The 20,923-nt window shown below is 43.0% G+C and overlaps 1 protein-coding gene and 1 long non-coding RNA gene across 3 annotated transcripts in view; one reads left to right on the top strand and one right to left on the bottom strand.

Moving 5' to 3' along the window:
- The window catches only part of LOC119032262, a 57,646-nt gene that overhangs the window by 2,272 nt on the left and 34,451 nt on the right, over positions 1-20,923 (bottom strand). The window contains exon 2 of the long non-coding RNA XR_005078824.1: positions 170-359. This is a non-coding gene — a long non-coding RNA (uncharacterized LOC119032262). The remainder of the gene's footprint in view (positions 1-169; positions 360-20,923) is intronic.
- LOC119032261 (protein FAM180A) lies at positions 18-6,384 on the top strand. Of its 2 annotated transcripts, none has more exons than XM_037121232.1 (3): positions 18-295; positions 4,956-5,053; positions 5,337-6,384. In XM_037121232.1, exons 1-3 carry the CDS (start codon positions 220-222, stop codon positions 5,664-5,666), a joined length of 504 nt encoding a protein of 167 aa, XP_036977127.1. In that variant the 5' UTR covers positions 18-219; the 3' UTR covers positions 5,667-6,384. The 2 variants fall into 2 exon arrangements, with proteins under 2 accessions (XP_036977127.1, XP_036977128.1); XM_037121233.1 differs by lacking the exon at positions 18-295 and adding an exon at positions 3,285-3,668.

Below are 20,923 nucleotides of genomic sequence, written 5' to 3'. Positions count from 1 at the left end.
CTGAGCAGAGAACACACACACACAGAAAAAAAAGAAAAGAAAAGAGCAGGAGAGAGAGGGAGAAGAGGGTGGATGTCAGGAGGGAGGAGAGGACAGAAAAATGAAAACAGTGAATGAAAGCAGTGCATGTGAGATGCCAAAACACAACAGTCAGAGCATTTTCACCCACCGTTGTGATGTTCATTTGTGTGAGTCGATCAGTGTGTGAGGATATCCAACATGACGCAGCTGTGGGCTCTGTTCGTCGTCGTCTACCTGTCCATCTACCTGGCAGCCACTCAGCACCACAGAAAAGGTAGGTGGGCCGTGCAGACTCACCTGCTCCATGCCAACATTATATCTGAATGTAAGAAAGAAGCCTGTTGGGAAATAAAAATAAACATTCATTACCTTTTAATCTTGGTTGTCCTCTGTATGTGTGTGTGTGTGTGGGGGGGTTCTTGTTTTTCTGTATTTGTGGGGTCCAATGAAGCCCACTCATGATGTGGGGTCCAGCAGCTTTGTTGGGACCAAAATGCTGGACCCTGTAATTCCCACCATCATGTTTTGGAGTGAAGACATGTTTGCACAAAAGTTGATGTTGTTTTGGGGTAAACGCCCAGGAAATGAATGTAAGAATGTTATGTCCCCTAAAAGTGATTTAAAAAAAAAAATGTGTGCGTGTGTGTGAAAGAATTTGTTTATCTTCAGGAGATATTGGGATCATTGCAACGTGTAGGACATCACCGGATCATTTTCCAGTGAAAAGTGACTGGCCTGTTGTTACTGGATCCACTCACTGAGGAAATTCCTTTCTCAGGACTCACATAACTTTGAATTTTCGGGATAAGTCACATGAAGCTTAAACTGACTAGGAGAGAAAAACACTGTGACTGATAGCGGTCCTGTTTTTTCTGTTTTGTGTTCCGTGTCCCAGAATTGTGCACAATTGTACACGTAAGACAAAGGTCACCTACAATTTTCCCATGAGAAAGAAATGCCAAGTATCACTTAAGAGAGCGTGGTCAGTAAAAAATGTAAATATGTCACCATTCTTCAGTATCCCAAGGCATCACCAGTCTCCCCAGTATTGTAATATCCACAGTCCACAATCGTCTTCCCTGGCAAAACAAAGTGACTTCATTGTATCTTAGCTCCTCATTTATTTGTCTCACTGTGGGTAAATTAATGTGGAAGTCTGTGTTTACAAACTAAACTAAACTAAATGTATTTTGCATCTTTGTTTGTATTTTAATATCATTTGGAGGTGAATTGAAAATGCTAAGCAGACGACAGGTCATTGCGGCAAACATTTTATTCTCTCCCGTGTCCTTTTCACCCTCTTTTAGCGTAAGCCAGAGGCATCCACACATCCATTTTGTTTATATTTTTGTTTGTTTTTCCTCTCTCTCTCTCTCTCTCTCTCTCTCTCTCTCTCTCTCTCTCTCTCATCAAGACATCCCTCCAGCCAGGAATACCATTTAGCCCTGCTAATTAATGGATCTTTGTTGTTCCCTCATCTCCTTGCAAGCAGTTAGCAGGAGATTACAAGTTCCCTGCCTGTGCATAATGGCATTGGGGGAAGCCTGCCCGTCCAAACGCTGATTGTTTGGAGCGCTGGGGCGGGCATGAGGGATGAGCAGGATTAGAATGAGCAGCAGGAAAAGCTAAGATGTTGTATAAGAGAGAAAAGTACAAATTAGAAAAACATATTAATCGCCTAATCGTTAGTTGGTCCCCTTGCATGTGCATGTTGAAACTAACAAATATGTTTTACTCTACATTTAGGAAAATTGCTGTAATGTTTTATTTAAATTTAAGTTCACATGATAACACTTATACATCTTAAAGGATAAGTTCGCCTAGAAATGTTTTGTCGGCTATGAAACGTCACCCAGCGTCTTCAGCCTTCCCTTTCTTCTGCTGCCCTTCTTTGTCCTCTGGAGTCATTCTTCGCTGCCAGGGTGTCCCTGAGCTAGGCAGAGCAGACAGGACTGGGATCCACTAGGCTGTCCTGTCTCCAATTCCCTTTGCAAAAAACGTGGCCTTCCCATTCTGTCTAACGAGCCCAGAAGAAGAAGTCAAGAAGTCAGTTTGTTTACCGGGGAAACTACAGCTCAAAATCTGTTGCATCAGCTCTGCAGCTGGCTGTACCAGACAGCTACTAAACATGCAGTTAGAAAATAGCTTACTTATTCTTGTCTCATGTTCGGTGTGGTTAAAGGTTGAATTAATTGCGGCCCACTGACCTTCCTCCCTCCCTGTAGTTTTCCAGTGCACTACCAGGGCATCCAGGGGTGTCTGAGAATGACTGTAAGACTGTGCAAAGTCCCTTGTGGCCTCACTGTGTGCATCCAACTACAGAAGCAGTCTTTTTTCTAATTCTGGTCTCATTCCAGACCCTTATATTCCCTCCCCCCCTTTTTCCCACTCCTTGTCATCACCTGAGCTCCGTACTTTGCTGCGTACCTGTTCTCCATCCCCTCTTCAGCTTCTCAGTATACGGTATATCCATAGGAATTTCCCTCAGTTTCCTGCCAGATTGTCTGTTGTTTTTCAGCCTTCTTCTGTCTGGCCGCCGGTCTGTCTGCAGTTCTTATTAGTATCCTTTTGTCCTGTTTCTCAGCAGTCTGTTGCTGCACCGTGTTTTCGAACTTCTACACTATAAACTTTGCTTTTAGCTCACCTGCGTCATGTTTATGAATCCTCAACTTGTTTTACTTACTGCTCCAACCTGAACTTGATCCATGTCAGTATTTTTTGTTTGCAGCTTTTTAAGTGTTATAAGACACGTGGCCTGTTCCTGTGGTGCTCCAGCTATGTGAGCACTAAGCAGCAATAACATTTTCATTCCAAGCTGGTGTTTCTGCTGCTGGAACATAAAACACACTTTCTTGCTTGCCAAAGGAGTCTTGGGTTACAGCAAACAATAGCAGAGAGTAGTAGAAACAACTTTTATGTAAATCTCAGGTTATTAATTTTAAATGCAAATCAGCGTTGGGTCGTCCTCCAAGCTGTCATTCCCCAGCAGCAGCTCCATCCTTTAGTAACATAACCCTTGTTGTAATGAGCCCACTTTCCCCGGGGTGTAGTTTTGTTTTCATTGACAATGCCCCACTGAAGCTGGAGTGTCTCTTCAGGATCTAATATGACTGCACAGTCATTCCTCCTCCGCCGCTGATCGTGCATCCGGGAGTCAGTCACTCAATGAAGAGTGTAAATCTTTGCCTACAAGTTGCGATGCATCCACAGCTGCAAGTCAGTGTTTGATCTAAGGAAACAAAATATAATTACACTTAAATTACACATCTTTCAAGGGTGGCTCTGATGTGCTGGAGGACTTTGGGCTCTTGAGCTTGTTTTCTTTTTTTTATTTGGCCATGGTTGCAGTGGTTGGGGCAGATTTGAGAGTTGAAAGGTTTGAGATAATATTGATTGAAGCAGATTGGGAGGTTAATTATTCTCTTTTCTTTACATTCTGAATGGTGTCCAGATTATAAAAACAAAGCCAGAGCTCCAACTGGCGGTCACACAGGCTGAAAGCAGGTACATGAGGAGATCAGCCGGTGCATGTGGCTTTGGCTGGTCTAACAAATGCTATAAAACTAAATGTATCTGGCTGTTGAGGCAGCAGGCCCGATCATTACTGCAGAATTGGCGCGGCAGCGCACCGTAGATGCCACTGTCGGGTAGGAGGACGTTTGGATCCGAATTCAGATGCAACCCATTGTTTTTACTGTACAGCTCATTAAGATCTATGTGTGTGATCTGTGCATCGGCTTCCGTGCTAAAACAAGCACTGGATGGCAACAGCATGTGAAACTGAGGAAAAACAGATGTCTGAAGACACGCAAAGGAAGGTTTAACTTACTGTATTATGCTGTGAATCCCTTTTCAGCTCTAATCAACTTTACTTTTCATCATCAGATTGGTGTACGAGTCTCACACAGATGAGGATCTTATTATATGAAATCTTGAACTGTGTGGGCGGCAACGTAGTCATAATATAATTGGTATGGAAGGGAAAAATGAAGATGGGGTTATTCTGCTTCCTTGTTATACCTCTTCATTTTCCTTTTTATTCAAACCTTGCTAAGACCTGACCTCCCAAAGACCTTTAATAACCAGTGGGAATATGTGCTCTCTGTCGCACAGCTCTGTTATGCAGAATTGAGAATGTAGATCGCCAGAACGTGGGATCATAGTTCATAAATCATTCCTTGGACACAGATATGTCCTTCTGATCATTAAGAATTTAGCAAACTTTTGCATTTTAAGCCAGTGAACCAAAAGATGGCTCGAGTAGATAAAAGTGAGATAAAAAAAAATGTTGCTCAGTTCTTTTTTTTACAGACTTTGACTTAACGATAAAGAACTAACTGAATTATTTGAAAAGACAATGCCACTAGATTACAGGGTGAATGGTGTACTGTAAAGTCATTGTTAAGTATTTCAAACCATAAATGTCTTTCAAATCAAATCTTTTGAAAATGAAAAGTAAGAAATGGATACTTCATACTTGGTTAAATTACACAAACAAAAATCAAAGGCCAACTAATCAATGTTTTGCTCTTTTGACAAAGGTTCAAATGCTAACTTGTAGCGACAAACCCACAGGAAATCATGAGAGGGGTTTCATTCGGCCCTATCCGTACACCTCGGGGCCCATGCTCTGCTACTTTTATACGGACCACCACTTTGAAATCTGACCAAATGAGGTCAACAACACCTGCCCCCCCTCTTCCACTGCCACTTGTAGATGAAAGGCCATCTGCGGTTCAGGTCAAAGACCAGTTAACCCTCTGCACAGCTGGAGCCAGACTGTCACACCTGCATAATATTTGAGCAGTAATGCATCCGTGTTAACTCAACCTCTGGCCCACCCACGTGCATGCCAGGATGGTTAATGCGGTGCCTAATTTCTTGAGTATGAGGGCGATTCCCCTAATCCAATTTCCTGTTCTCGTGTGTTCTAGCTCTGTATCCGTCTGCATACAGGATAAAGCATGGGACATACTGGTTGATCAACCCCGCGTTCCAGCGTTCGGTGGAGGATGTCAACTTGCTTTTTGAGGTCAGTTTTTAAGAAGTACTGGAATAGTTAGCTTGGGGTTCATTACTGGAAACCAATTTGAATGTTCTGAGAATGTACAAGCCGCACGTCTGTGGTCTGACCTCCAACACTGATAGCTCCTGATTAAAAAAAAAATTACGACACTGCTGATGCTGTCCTGCTGTTCATGAGCAGTGTCGTCCCAAAGTTTTCTGGACATCAATGAAAGAAACGATCTGTATTCTGGGTGCTTTTTTGGTAAGTTTTCGGTAAGTTCCTCAGTATTTATCTTGATATTTCCTAGATCCTGCTGGCTGGAATGCAGATAGAAGGCGCAGAACACTCCATGCTGATCCCAGACGAGGAGCTGGCCTCCATGAGGAGCGTCGAGAAGCTGGAGGTCATCTGTGACGACATCCTGCCCAAGAGGCTCTCCGACATTCGCCGTCTCACGGCAGAGCTCGCCCAGCGCCGGCAGCCTCTGAGCCAGCAGGACTTTGAGAGGACAGTGCTGACGCTGGTCTACACGACTCAGACGCTGGCTCGAGTCAGCAGCCGGCAGGAGAGAGAGGCGTGGACGGACGCTGTGGTCCAGCTGTTCAGAGCTGTTCAGAAAGACCTCAAACTCTCATGAACTGATGTGTGGGGCAGCGTTTGGAAGGAAATCCTTTCAATAAATGAACTCCAGGTCTTTCAATTTTTTTTTTTTTTTTTTTAAACATTCTTCTTGAGGACAGAATACCCAATATGTATATAAAAAGAATAAATAAAAGATGAAGCATTGTATCATTTTGTGAGTGATACATTCCTTATCTGTGGGGGGAAAAAAAGCAAGGTCTCATCACAGCATGTATCAAGTACATAAACGTGCTTTCTTTATGTGTGGGTGTTGTGGCAGATTTACATAAAAGATGAAACAACCCAATCACAAAATGAATGTTGTCGATGTTTACTTCAGCAAACAGCGTATTTCCAGTTGTATGTTGAGACAATACTGTGTTTCTGAGTAGGTTTAGACACAAAAACCAGCTGGTTAGGGTTAGGAAAATATCATGCCTTGGCTTAAAATAGAAGTTTTGCACAAACACGGCCAGAGATGCTTCAACATCCACGAGAAAATATCTGGAATTTGTCACCACAAGTTAATCTGGAAATCGTCCAGCATATGTCTGACACTTCTGAAATGGAGGTCCACTCCTGATGTTGGTACATTGTCAGCAACACTGAGTAGTTCACAGAATCCTTAACCAACATTTAATCCTGGCGACTTGGCCAAGATCGAATATGAAGTTGTGTCTTAGACCACTGGAACACACTGATCTGGTTGCTTTATTAACCATATTACTCCTCTAGGCTCATAAATATGCAGTTCTTTCACACCCACTCCTGACTGTAACTGTAATACATTATCCTACTTATTTTTAATTATATGAAAATTAAATAAAAAAACAGCAAAGCGTCTGTTCTCCGTGTTTTTGCATGAGCTGCAGTAAAGCCTCATTAATCAAGTCTGTCCCAGTGAGCTCTAATACACTTCCACATGAACTTGAAATACATCATCGGAGTAAGCACTTGGCTACTTGCAAAAAAAAAATTGACTTTAAAGGATAAGTTCACCCAAAAGTGAAAAGTCCTTAGGCTGATGGACGGTCAGCAACTTGAGGTTTTAGTTGATAATTACTGAATTTACATTTATTCTTGCGAACTCATCCCTTTAAATCAACCTGTGCTTTTAGTTTGACAACTCCTTTCAGAGTCACCTCCGTCGCTCCGCGCTGACTGTGTTTGATGTCATCAGATTACTCGAGGCGGCGTTCGAAAAGATTGCTCAGCTCGCCTGATTTGTCGGTAAAAGCCCTTTTGAGCGAGAGCCGCGGATTTGTATTTAAGAGTGTGTGTACATCAATACCCCTGATTGCTCATTTGAGAAAACTGTAAAATGTCTGATAGATGTTTGCTTCAAAGCTACACATTTCCCCCCACTCATTATGGAAAATAGGTACTTGCGGTAATAGGCTTTTCCGTGCAGTTCACTCAACTTGGAGTGGATAGAAAGTATATATCTGGTTTGTGCTGTTTTCCCTCCTCGACTCAATTGGTTTTACGTTAGCTTACATCTCGCTTAAATGGCGGCTTTCATCCCGGCCTCGGAAAAACGTCGGCCGCACCAATGTTTGTCGCTTCCTGCCACCAGTGCTGCATCTAATTTCTAAAAAATCTATATGACGATGACAGGATTTCTTTTCATTTTCACGTGTTTCAGCCTCTTTCTCAGCATTCATCCGATGCCCATGTGACTGGCGCCGAGTCGGAAGGCCTCATTGATGAGGAGGTGAAGACTGTAGCCATGGAATTTCCTTCCAAAGACAGAGGGATCAGCCTTCCCTCCCGGCACCGCTCTAACGATGATGATGATGAGTTTTGGGATGTTTCTGGCCACTAGTTGACAGAGCGTAAAGAAGCCGAGTTATTGAAGAGAACAGCTCAGCTCAAGCCTGACAGCAGAGTTTCATTAAGACTTCTGTGTTCTGTGCATTGTACGATTTTTCACAGATCGTAGTGCCTTTTAGTTTGGGGTCGGGCTTCATATTCAGGTTCTTGTGGTCAGGCTCTTTTAAACCCTTCTAAGATACTTTTCACATTTGCATACTAGTATAATGCACAAGTTTATTGTCAGATCATGTATAAGCACTTACCAATGCTTGATAATGTCAATTAAAGTCTATAAGTTTCATGTAATTGTTTACAGCGGCATTAAAAGCGGCTTGTATTGTCTTATGAATGATAATCAGCATCTTACAATGACTTATAATGGCCGTAGTACCTTTATAATGCTTCATAGAAGGACCTTTTGTATAAAACATCATCATGTCCTCAAATCTCTGAAGAAAAAATGTGCACAAAGCTAAATGCAGCTGTTTACAGGCTTAAAGCAGATGTTGCTTTGTGAGAGTCTTTGTAAACATACGCAGGAATGTCAAAGATTCAGTAACTAAGGAGGACGTGCCGTTTTGTGTGGCAGAGCCAGTGGTTTGGTTTTTGCTCCGTAACTTCACGGAATATTGACAATATTGGAGGCATTTTCCTGATACTGAATCACACAATCCTCGCCTTAATTGCCTCAAAGACTTAAAATGACTAAGTTCTCCGCTGCTGCTCTTTATCTCCATCTCCTCCTCCGTGATTGTAGAGTAGATCTAATAAGAAAAATGAGGCTTTTACCTGCTTTATTGACTTATCAGTACACCTCGAGAAAAATGAGCCTGGGATATTTCATCCATTTACCACATTAGCCCCTTAATGTCATGTGTCACCCTCAGCAGCGTGATGCATGTTGAGAGAGCAGCACCAAGTGGCCGCAGGTGGAACTGCAGCGGTGGAGTTCGTCTGAAAGCTCATTCTCTTAAAGCTTGTCATCACATTTATGACAGGATGTCTGTTTTTATGAGGATTTGTGATACGATGGGACAAAATATAAATATCATTGTGTCATACCCATATTTGTATGTTCTAATTAAAACTTTTGTATCTTCATATAAGGCTGAATATCAGGCTGTATAATCATAACTGGTCCTGAAGCCAGAGATAAAGAGATCTAATTAACTTTAAAGTAATGACTCTCCTTGAAGATAATTAGCCTGAACAATGCAAGATGATCATGAATGATTATATGCATTAAAGGGGCATTATGTAGTTTAGAAGAAGACATTTAAACTCAGAATTTTCATATTTTAAAGACTCAGAAGTATTTATTTTTCCCATAAACTGTTCTCAGAGGAAAAAAAGGTCCCGAGGACAGAAGGGCGGCAGGGTCCGCCACATATAAACAGTTGGGTTGTCCTTTAAGGTTAGTTTGTTTTATTTAGTTCATTCAGTCATGATAACAAAGAGAAAAACTGCATGGTGCTCCTTTAAATGTCATTTAATGGTTCTGACTTCATTATTGAATGCCAAGGGCTGTTCCTTAGTCGAAGTAGATTGTTACATCTTCTTAAATATCTGTGTAAGTGTTTTTTTCTAGTCTGTAATTTTACATTTTTTACACCATGTAAGAATTGCGTAATTGAGTACAATCATCTGGGTTTTGTGGTCAACAAGGTGATCTGATCGCAAAACAGGCCAATTAAACCCTGACATATGGCCAGAAATACAAAACTGTAGCAGTAGTTTTACTTGCAACTGAGTAAAATATAAGTACATACAGTCTCTCCCTTTTAACTTGTCTTCTCTTTTTAACCTGAAATGTTGAAATCGCAGTCGTCGTTCCCGGTACATCACAACACCTCTTTGTCTCCTCTCCCAAGCTCTTCAGATGTGATCCGTCACATAAACAGGGTTTTTAATTCTAATCATCCAATTAGCAGAAACCATTAAAGCTGGAAGACATTTTACAGAAAGGCATAACCCTTAAATTATCACAACACGAGCTATAAAACATAAAAGCCGTATAATTGACGACTGCTACAACTAATAACTGCCTGAACACGCACACAGCTGGTAAATAGTTTTTCACATATTATAATCAGGATCTTTATGAATCAATATATTTGTAAATCAGGCTGAACATCTGTATTTAAACTCATCTTATCTCTGTCTGATCAGCTGAACTTTGGTCACTAGGTGGCAGCATTTCCAAATTTGACTCCCTGCTGGAGCCTCACTGGTGTTATCAGTCATGATGCTGTCATTTGTTATTGATTTGTGCAGATTATGTGTCCAAACTGAACAGGACAACATGTGACAGCAGTAACGCTGTTCCCTCAGTCTCTTTCTCCTGCACTCTTGAACTCATTGCAATATTTTTTCTTTGAAGCTGTGAGCTGCTGACTCAAAAACAACAACGTGGCATCTCTAATTTGATTTCTCTTGTTTTCGTCTTTCTGTGTGTTTGTGTTTGCGGTTTTCCTAATTGGAGCCGAGGCTTGTCACAACTGGAATGTGTCTTTCCTGGCAGAAACACTTTGTGATCACCTCCAGCTGAACACCCAGTTGTTTTAACTCAAGCTTATCAGCTGCATATGTTTCCCCCCCTACAGCTGTCAGGCATCTTTTCATGCTTCAAGTCCCTCTCTGCTGGCAGACTGGGACCGATGAGATATCACAATGTGTCCGCTCTGCGCCGACTGAAATAACTCAATACCTTTTTTTCCATGTGGTTTGTAGAATGAGCGCATCAACCTGCCACAATAAAACCTGCGAGAGATTCGATGGATTCTCTCCCCGTCTGCCAGTCAGATGTCTTGCGGTAGAGCTTGGCCTCGTCCTCCCCGCATATTTTGAGAAAATGATTCAGGATCTCGATCTCGTGGGCAACAAACGCCACTGAAACATTCCTCTGGCAAAACTCACAGCATGTTCCTTTCTTTGAAGGGCCTTTGACACAACATGCAAACATCTTTTGAAATTTTGGTAGATCCAAGAAGGAATGAAACACAGAGTCGTCCCCTTGTGAACGGATCTCTCAGAACAGATGTTGATGCCAAACGTGAACAGGCTCATTGAGTCAGAGCTTTCGTTTTGAGTACAGATGGGAACTACCCTAAATGACGCATCAACTGTGGTTCGCTGGCCTGTAAATTACGTGTTTATCTCCATCCAACTCATAACAACACTAATACCAGACTGCCTTTACAAATCCGGTGATTTAAAGAGTTGTTGCACGAGGGGAAACTTGGCAAACGTTCTATGGTAAATTCTAAATTATTGGTGCCTCCTTGTAAATTCAGCATTAAAAATAAACATTCCTTTCCTTTAAAAAACGTCTGTCACGGAATCGCTGCTTCTGCAACTAAAGTCCGCCTTACAATACAACAACAAACACACCATGTCAACTGATTTCACCATTTATATCAAATGTATTAAAGAATATGACATATTGACTGTAAACATGTCAAAATTAACAAATACAGTAAATAACATAGGCTACACTTTCTTGTCTGTGGAAAGATTCACCAGTCTCCCTTAAGAAAACATTTAATTTTGGGACATGTTGAGCTGGGAGAAATTAAATAAACTTTGTAAAACTGTCTAAAAACACATTCTTAAATCTTTGGGGCTACTTGTTAATTCGGCAAACATTTTACATGAAGATATTTCTGTCTTTGTGTATAAAAGGTCCATTCGCCTGTCAGCTAGTGTCGTGCCAGTGGCTTGAGTGGGTGATATAGCATTTTTCTGGCATTGCTAACACCAGTCTAAGTGACACCACCCTGCATGCTCTAGAAACTAAGAGGCTGTTCACATGTGGTGTCACCATCCGTCCTGAGTGATCCGATATCTCACTTCCCCGCTCCACCTTACGCAACATCACTGGAACAAACAGATATGTATTTTAAGAACAGCATATATAACGTTTGCCGAATTAACAAGTTAGCTAAAACAGTTGCACATTTGTTTTAGGAAGCATTTCATAAAGTTCATAAAGTTTCTCATAACTAAACAACATTCAAAATTGAGTGTTTTTTAAAGGGAGTCTGGGGACTTTCTCCACAGATTGAAAATTAGTAGAATTTATAGGTAACGGTTTACTGAATTTATAAATGTTTAGCATCAATATGTTTTATTATTTATAAATTTGGTGTAAAGGGTGACATCGGTTACAATACAGCACCATTGGTTTAGTATTCACCATTGCTGTTTTCACTAAGTTTCTCCTCACGCAACCACTCTTAAAATCATGTGATTTGTTAAGGGAGTCTGGTGGCATTCCTAGTAGTTAAATGGTTACAGTACAGCTACAGCTGTGCATGCACTCAAAAATGACTATCGTGACTATCTTAAGGTTTTGACTGTACAACATGTGAGGTTTTAGCATTATAGCAGCTCATTACGGAAACCGCAACTCTGGAAACAGGTCAGGGTCCTTTTCTGCAGCCCTGTTATTCTAATGCGGCTAATGCGGTGTGTTTAATAGTATCTGAGCCTGGGAGAGAGACAGTGCCAGCGGGGGGAAACTGGATGGATGGATGGATGGATGGATGGGCAGAGGTGAGATGTGTCAGTCATGGAGTGGGATACCTCACTGTGTCGGAGAGACAATTACGCATCCTGAGTGAGCCTGCTGCTCAAAAACACCCTCCCGCTCTCTATCTGGCTTCCAGGAATCAGCACAGTATTTCACAAAAACATCACAACAGCTGGGACACTGTCAGGAGAAAAAAAAAAAAAACTGTGTGCTGTGTGAGTTGTACTGATACATTTGGAGTCTGGATTCAGATAATTAGGATTTTGTCATTTTGTGTTGTTCAGATCATACAAGTGAAGCCAGCACAGCTGGGATAGCCTCAGCTTTCCCACCGACTTTGGCATAACAAAGCTTTTCGATAAGGTGATGGGAGAAAGTTGGCAGACCACAGGATATAGGATAGAGGATAATGTTCCCAAAGTCTTATCACACATTGTTATGAAGAGGCGCAGGACTCACATGGGAGTCGTGGTATGCTGTTTTTCATCACACTCCGGGTCTATAATTTGATTTGGCGCGGTGCAGTCCCGCCACAGGTGGAGAGGTCTCGGAGGGAAACCTCGGTCGGGCCCATGAAAGTCTGAGTGATTGATAACGCTGCTGCGTGGACGAGATTCTTGGTGATATTAGGTATGCTGGTGTTTTATCTCCTCTTAAGATCTTTCTCGTTTGGAGGACAGAGTTTTTTATCATCCAATCAGACTCGAAAAGGGTCCGTGGACGAGATAGCAGGAGGGAGGATTGGTTTAAAGCTGCACCAATCAATGCTAATGATTCATTAAAGCAGCTGTAAGTGTTATATTCTTCTATATTACTAACAGTTGGCACGGTTATAAAGAAAAATGGTTGGGTAAAAGAGAGGCTTCGTGCAAGTGTGGTGATGTAGAGGAGGGAGTGGATCGCTACCTGCAAAACAGACAGGAAGTTTGCTAAAACGACAACAAGACTTTCCTGAAAATGTGTGAGTATCGCAGCACCGATGTGGAAGAACCCCTTTTCCTTCTGTCAGTAAACAGCATTGTGCTCACTTGGCGGTGAGCCAGAACGAGCAGTAAATTCACGTCGCTGGAGATGCTGCCCGTGACAAATGGCATATTCCATCTCGTGTTCTCTCCACACAGCTCTTTGCCCTGTCATTTCTTGAAGACGTACAGGATTAACCGTGGCAATTTGAACAGAAGAAAAAAACTACAGAGGATCTTTATTGGATTTTAATGTTCTTCAGATGTCTCACAACTCTACATTGTCTCGAGCCGACCTTATAATGAGGGTCTGCAACTTTAGTCAAATCCGAGGCTTACTGATAAAATGTTATGGCGGAGGAGGGAGACCGCAAATAACTGCGGTTCAAAGCTTTCTGACCCCAACCAGTCTGTAATTGAATGTCTGAATATCCTCAACGCTGCATCGCATAACCATTAAGCCACTTCTGTCCTCGTGTAATGAATCCTCGCATGTTGGCTCTGTGTGGCCGCATTAGCAGAGATTCTTTTGATATAAACTCTCATATAAAGTTTCATAGCACTCTCATATATACGGGATTGGAGGGGCCACAGCCAGAATTCCTCCTAATATAGGGCTGCAAATTTGCAAACTTATCCCGGTGGAGATTTCGGATCTAACTGTGGGCCAAATATAGACCCTGGCGGGACTCCGTGGAACCAGACCCTGCTTGTATCAGTGATGAATAAACAGCAAAGGCAGGAGAAGAGTCCACCCCAGTAGTAATTCATTGTCTAGACCGGGGTGCCAAACCTTCTTCTGAAACTTAACAATAAGATTCAGACCACAAGCAATAAAATAATGGGATATGATTTAGATCTTAGACATGTAAAAAGGTGCAATATATAAGAATTTGCCAGCAAATAGGGGGCAGCATTTGACCAGCATTAGAAATGCTGCTAACAGTGGTTACCATTAGCTAGTTGGCCGAGGTAGCGATGTAGCTAGCAGTCCTGACAGTGAGCTTGGTGTTGGATCAGGACGTGCCAGGGCTAGTTGGTTAGCATGCTAACTTCAGTGGATATCTCTTCAACATGATCTGATTATGTTGATCATTTTAGTTTTAGTTTGTCATTTTTTTTATGTTTCCAACTGACATTCTCACATATTAGACATTTAAATATGTATTTTCTTTCTCTAAAAACATCTGGTGTCCTGATATGAATCTTGTGGCGGGCCAACTGCGGGCAAACATGGTGAAACATTAGATTTCCTCTTCCGGATACGAATGTTTGTTGATTCTCAGCCTCGCTTCCGCTGAACTCTGATCAATGGTAAAACGATACGGGAACGGCAGGTGGCTGAGATTCAAACACTCGACTGTAAATGAGTTCAACCTGATGCGGCTCGGCTTTGTTTGGAGAACAATTAATCATTAAGTGACTGAGGCTGAGCCCTCCGAAGGCTCTGCTGTAACTGTAGACCATCTCAGTTTGGTTTGTGTGGATGTTGTGCATTGTGTAAACACTGCCAGGAAACCAACTTTCAGAAAAGGGAATAGGAATGTTTGTTTCTCAAAGAGCAAACCGTGAATTGCAGCTTGCTGTTGCTGCTGCCGTGGGCAAATCAGCAGAGACTGCCTGCCCGCCCCATTATGTGTTTGGTGTCAAACAGGCTGTGAAGAAGTGCACGGCGCCCCAGGGAGTCGTATACCAACCGTAAACTCACACTTTGCTTACGCTTTCATTTCTCCTTCTGATTTGTATGTCATCTGTTGAGGTCTGACGAACTCCGCTGGCCAACCGCCCTCGTCCTGACCTCACAGTCCTCAGATATGTCTTTGCTTCCAGCGCTTAGAAAATACTTTTTCATCCACAGAAAGGAAACATGTTTACGAGAAACAAATGATCGAAAACAAAGACAACAAAGATTCATTGGCCTCCGGTTGCGTTTTTTACAGCAGTCCAATTCACTGTAAAGAAACAGATGTGCGGTCACAAAGCGGCTCGGCAGATGCTTCTACTTTGGGAGCAGACAGACACTCGCTGCGACATGTGGGACTGAATGTTCATTATTTTGGAATTTCAACTCATTTAACCACTTTTTTCCAAACTCGGATCCACTGAACTTTTCACTCCAGTGTCACAGGTGGGATCTTTTCATCCAGAAGAATCCATAATTGATGTGTAATGAGCAGAAATATGCGCAGCCTGCGGGCATTCCTTTTCAAAAACACCAGCGTATGTGACCGCATTCCTCCCCGCATCGTCGTCCGCCTTTTCCCCCGACATACCCCGCCATCTCTACCCAGGAAATCCTTGTCTGGCTGCGGTGCCAGGGCTGCTCAAAGTCACAGAGCAGGTTTTCAAACATTCTGCTGAGTCCAGAACATGTGAAGTACAGCGCACGCTTCACCTCCTGTGCCGCCAACACTTTGCATATAATCAAACAAAAAACAACAAAACCAGAGCTGCTTATGTTAGCATAAATTTGATGGCTTCTTTTCAGCGCTGACCTCATAAAAATAATGAAATTCATTTACATTCTTTTGCAATGAGGTCTAATACTTTGCTCTTGGCATACAGCGCCAGACATGCAATGTCGTGTGTATGCAAAATATGCAATCAATCAATAGGGAAGTCAATAAAGCTAATAGTGTATTTAGAGTGATTATGCAGGTCTTATTCATGGAGATCACTTTTTTAGCCTGTCAATATTACAGAATTTCAAAGCACAGCTATATAAATAAAACAATTAGATATGTACTTATTCATCTTCTAACAAGGTTTTCCTGCCAATCCTATACGCAGCTGGTACAGAATGGACCCAACATACTGGCTGTATGTGAATTTGGAGGCCCCCAAAAAACAGCTAGTTTATGTAGCATTTTATCAACAACCTCACCTGTGATCGATGCAGAAATGTTTCCCCGAGTCAGCTTTGTTGAAAAGATAATCATCTTTGCTCTGCTCTCGCCGCCACTTCTGTTACTGTTGGCCTCAGACGCGCACTCGAGGTGAGCCACAGTTTCCCGTCCCGCTGCAGCTAATATGCGTATCGTGAGTCCGTATTGGCTCAGTTAGCGTTTGGAAAATGTCAGTGAGCTGTGAGGCTGCTGTCAGTTTTATAGCTCTGCCACAAATACGCTTCATATGATTCATTACATAAGAGAAACTATTAGTGAAACGATGGCTGTTGTTGAACAGAGGAGCCGTGTGAGTCTGAGAAACATCATTTCAGGTCTGATCCTGAATACGGTGCCAGCGACAAAGTGGCTGCTTTCCCGCAGAACTGATGGTCCCGCATGTGGCAGACGAACGTCCAACCCAATCTGGAGTTGAGACAAAGATGTCCGCCCCGCAGCCCCCCGAGAGAGGAATGAGTCCACAGGTTAATTCTGACCTAATCAATGAGAGCCGTGCGCGGAATTACCTGCGAGTATTCCTCATCTCCCACTCAGCTAATTAGCACTATTCATCTGCTGGGTGGGTGGAGACGATCCCATGGCACTCACAGGGTCAAACTAATTAAACATTTTGGCTCTTTATGGCCTCTCGCTGCTCCTCCTCCTCCTCCTCCTCATTTACTCACAGCCCTGTGGGGGTTGGGCACGGCATTCTTCTTTTTGGTCTGGGTTTGATTATTGATCCGGACTTGAAGTCTGTTGCTGGTCACCCAGCAGAAGTAATCAGGAAAATGTGGAGCGGCAGGTCGCGGGGACCTCATCGTAATTGAATTGTTGTGTGGCGGACAAAACCACAAACAACTCAAAGTGATATAGAGGAGGGGGAGGGGCAGGTTGGAACGAGTGACTTCCATACTTGAACGATTAGTCTTCGATCGGTGCTGGGATCGAAAAAGCCTGAATGATGGTAAATGATGAGCCTACGGGTGTTTTGTTTCAGACTTCTGAATATCGTCCAAGCCCCAAACACCTAACTCGTGCCTCTTGTCCACATGTGTTTACAATTCCCGTGATCATTTCGCCATAACGAGCCTCTTCCTCACGACGAAGCCAGGCTAACCTTGGAAGCAGGAGCCCAATGAAGTCATCGCTGTATCCTCCTGCTATAATATAATCTCCCCTCCATGCAATTACACTCTCAAGATGGTATTACCCTCAGCTCACTGTGAGTGAGTCAAACCAGAACTGATAAGAAAAGTGGAAAATTTGATTTCCAACAGTACACTCAGCCTCGAAAAAATGCGGCACTACCTTCACGCTGCAGCAAAAGTAAGAAATGATATTGCAGATCTTATTTCCAGATCAGTAATTATCACGACAGATTGTAGTGACTTCTTTAAAGCACCGGAAAAATACCTTTTAGGAAGACTGTGATTAAACTTTACCTAAAGTGACAGAGAGGAAAACAGACTCGGCAGAGTTTCAGCTCAGCGCTGAGGACGGTTATATGAAAGCACTGCCCCGACTCCATCCAGCGAAGCAGTAACATAATTAAATAGCAGCGCAGTTATTCAGACAACAGAGTCTTACTTCTAATCCCGGCCATATTGATTCAACCGTCTGAGGCTCAATCGGTGTGTCACTCAGGGCTTGATTGGTTCGGTCTTCAGGGGCCCGCAGATTGAAAGTGTAAGCACAAAATAAATTACGGGTACTAAAGCTAAAAGACATTTTAATAAAAGGTTGTCAGCCGCCTGCACGACTTGAGACACATCTTGGAATTGATATAAAAAGAGGAAATAGAGAGAAAATGATGTTGGTGCATTAGTCAGTGGCCTTTTTTGGAGAGTTTTAAACCACATTTCAACCCAGAAACATGACTCCAACAAAAAATAGTCATAGTCAGCCATCTTAATGAAGTACGACATCCAACCGAAGAACTTCCATAAACAGAAAACGTTTGCTCTATTCTAATCTGTAGTGCAACTCAAGTGTTATGTTTCAGCACTTCCAGCTAATGCAGTGTCTGCACAGTGTATACGTAAGTTCACCATTAAACAAACATCGTCCATCACGGCGAGTAACAACACGAGCCAATCCAGGCTCTTTACGTTGAATTAAAGCTCATCGAATTCGAGTGCGCCGATGACAAAATGCTTTCAGACGTTGATTTATCTTGTGATTTGTCATGCTCGTCAGCTGACCCCTGACCCGCAGAAGCATATAAAAACAGCAGGAAGTTTAGACAAGGCCCAGTTTTCTAAGCGATGGGTGACACGGGGGCCAATACATGATCGCTGCTGCTGCACATACAGGCACTCTAATCTGATAAATGGGCCTTTGTTTCGCTGGAATATATACATCATGGGGCTGTGTGACATGTATGCTGAGTCTGTGCGTTTGTTGAGAGAACAGCCATGGAGGTCTTAAGATTCAGCCATGAGAAAAAAAGAAAAAAAAAAAAAACGCCAGAAAGAGTCAAACTGGAAACACAAATTAAGCCGCTGGAAGAGTTTTCAGTGTTTTTTTTATTCTTTGGTTTTGTGAACAGAGTTTGGTGGCGTACAGCAGAGGTGGAAAAGACAAGCCACATGTTTTGGAAAGACAGAGTTTGGAGAGGAAAAAAAAACAGCTGCATGAAATCAGCTTTTTATCCAGTGATGACACAGATAACACGTTAAATTCAACATCTGCTGAATAAAAGCACATGCATCTTAAAAGCTGTGGTGGAACACATCAGTAGGCGCTGGATCGGTTCTTCCATTTTTCTGTGAAAAGAGGGCAAATGTTGAGATTTCCACGGAAAGGAAGCACAAAAGTGCAGCAGTGCCTCTTTTCTTTTCTTTTCTTTTTTTGGAGTGAATTCACAAAGTGGTGGGTCTGTGTAGTGTTCAATAAGTAATGAAAAGAAGCCGCCGTGCACCAGGAGTTACAAGGCCGGGCCGTGGTGAAACTATGACCTACAAGATGACACATAATGTGAACCTCTTCTTGTACAACGCGCTCCCTTCCACAGGTGAGTGACTTTGGTGGGCGTCTGGGGGTTTGTGAATGGCGGGTGAAGGTGAACGGAAGAGAGCGCGCGGCTCCTCCGGGACCGAATAATTTCGAGGTGGGTCTCTGGGAACTGAAGGTTCACGGTTCACGGTTCCCGGGATTGCAGCCCCGTGGAGAGAAAAAAGAAAAAAGTCTGAGGCGTGTCAAAGGGGTTCGCAGTCGCCCTCCACATGGGAACTGACATCATGCGTCTGTGTCTAATGCCAGGGTCGGGTAAGGGATACGACTTGACCCCTGGCCTTTGGTGAAATTCAGCCATTCGTCATGCGTCGCTGGATCAGGGGGCTGCAGCTCCCGGCACATCTGTTCATGATGCAGGTAGCGTGTGGGGGGCTGCGGCTTCCGTGAATCCGAACAATCTGCCGATGTCTATAAATTGATGGCTGTTGAGCCATGTGCTTCCAGGGGGACCCCGGCTCTCAGCTTAATGAGGTCGTATATCCTCTGAGATTTAGCTGCTCTGGAGGCAGACGGACACTGAAGGAATCCTAAAGAATCTGATTGAGACGCATCGAGAGGCGGCTCAAAACGCCGATACATCAAGGGGGTTTATTTTTGCCCGTTGAGGTTTAAAGTATCCATCCGTCTTCACACTTCAAACATTGCCACGACTGTTGCAAAGTGTCCCATTTAGCTGTCCGCGGGTGTTTGAAATGATTGTTAAAAAGGAGCCTTCAGGGAACTTCAGGTGTTTACATTGCCTAAGATCGATGACGCTAGCTCCCTTTAGCTTAAAACACTCTGTGTACACTGTGGTATTTTTTGTTTGGCTAACTGTAATACCAGACTTCCATATACTCTCATCCCGCCGAAGACAAAAAGCGTTCCTCGGGCTCTTCTGAGCAGAACGAGGCAAATCCTTTATTTAGTTGGACACATCAGTAAAACAGTGACTGGTTGTGACCTCACAGCTTCCCGCAGTGATGAAGACCTCATGCAGTCAGAAGATGTTGCTGTTTTATCCAATATAACTAAAATGAATGTTTCTTTTTTAATGGTCGGGGTAACACGTAAACATATAAAATATTGTTTGAGGTCACGTCGAGTTTGGCGTTTTTTTTCCTTTTGAGCTCCGTTTCAACAGAGCTGTGTGTGCAAATGTTCGTCATTCCTGTGGGATCCCCTGATCTCCAAAGTGTTTGCAACACTCTTTTTATACTGCGGAATATGTTTCAAGTACGTTGAAAAGTTCAAACCTTTAGACAGACATTACTGTGCCGCAGGAAGTTAGCATCAATCAATTAGCAAACTGACTGACAAAAGCAATACAGCTCGATTTAAACATATTAGCATTTTAACATATAGAGAGCATGCATAACATCAGTGTTTCACAAATCCCTCGACCTAATATTTTAGCAAGACTGGCTCAACATCTTGCAGGCTTTCCCAGGCTTGAGTCAATATCTGCAAGTTTGAAAAAGGAAAGAGTCTGATGGTGTGGAGTTGGAGAGAAGTCACCAGACGTCTGCAGCCTGCTCCTGCACACTGCTTTAGAATAGCAGCCTGAGGTGACATTAGCTGCTACGAGCAGAATACAACCGAATTTGACTTTTGTGTTGAGTTTTGGATAAAAGACATTGAAATGATACTTCTGGTTCTGCTGTGTCCATTTGGTCACCATGAGTCCAGGAATGTTATAGGAATGCAAAATCAGTGGAGGAATCTTTAAAAGTCCCACTTTTCCAGACACTTGGCATCCTCGTTCTGTAAACTCTCGGGGACCTTCTGATCAAAACCATTCGCATCATTAACTGTCACTGTGTTTTGACTGGCGGAGAGAGTCGCAGGCGACAGCAGGAAAAATCTGCATCTTCTCCTTCTTCCTCAACCGCGGTCAGAGAGGTCAACCTGTGATTGACACCAGGAGGATGACAGGCAGGTGACCCCTGACCTTCAACGAAGGCTCAATCGGACAATCATGACTGCTCAGAACCGACACCGTCATGATCTCCTCAAAGCCAGGAACGCCTCTGGAATAAATTTAGCCATAAACCACATTGAACAATGGCAACTATTGAGTGAC

Source organism: Acanthopagrus latus, chromosome 14 (assembly GCF_904848185.1).
Source record: "Acanthopagrus latus isolate v.2019 chromosome 14, fAcaLat1.1, whole genome shotgun sequence".
Taxonomy (NCBI): domain Eukaryota; kingdom Metazoa; phylum Chordata; class Actinopteri; order Spariformes; family Sparidae; genus Acanthopagrus; species Acanthopagrus latus.
The sequence above is the reverse complement of the archived record's forward strand: the minus strand, read 5'-3'. Positions and strand labels throughout refer to the sequence as shown.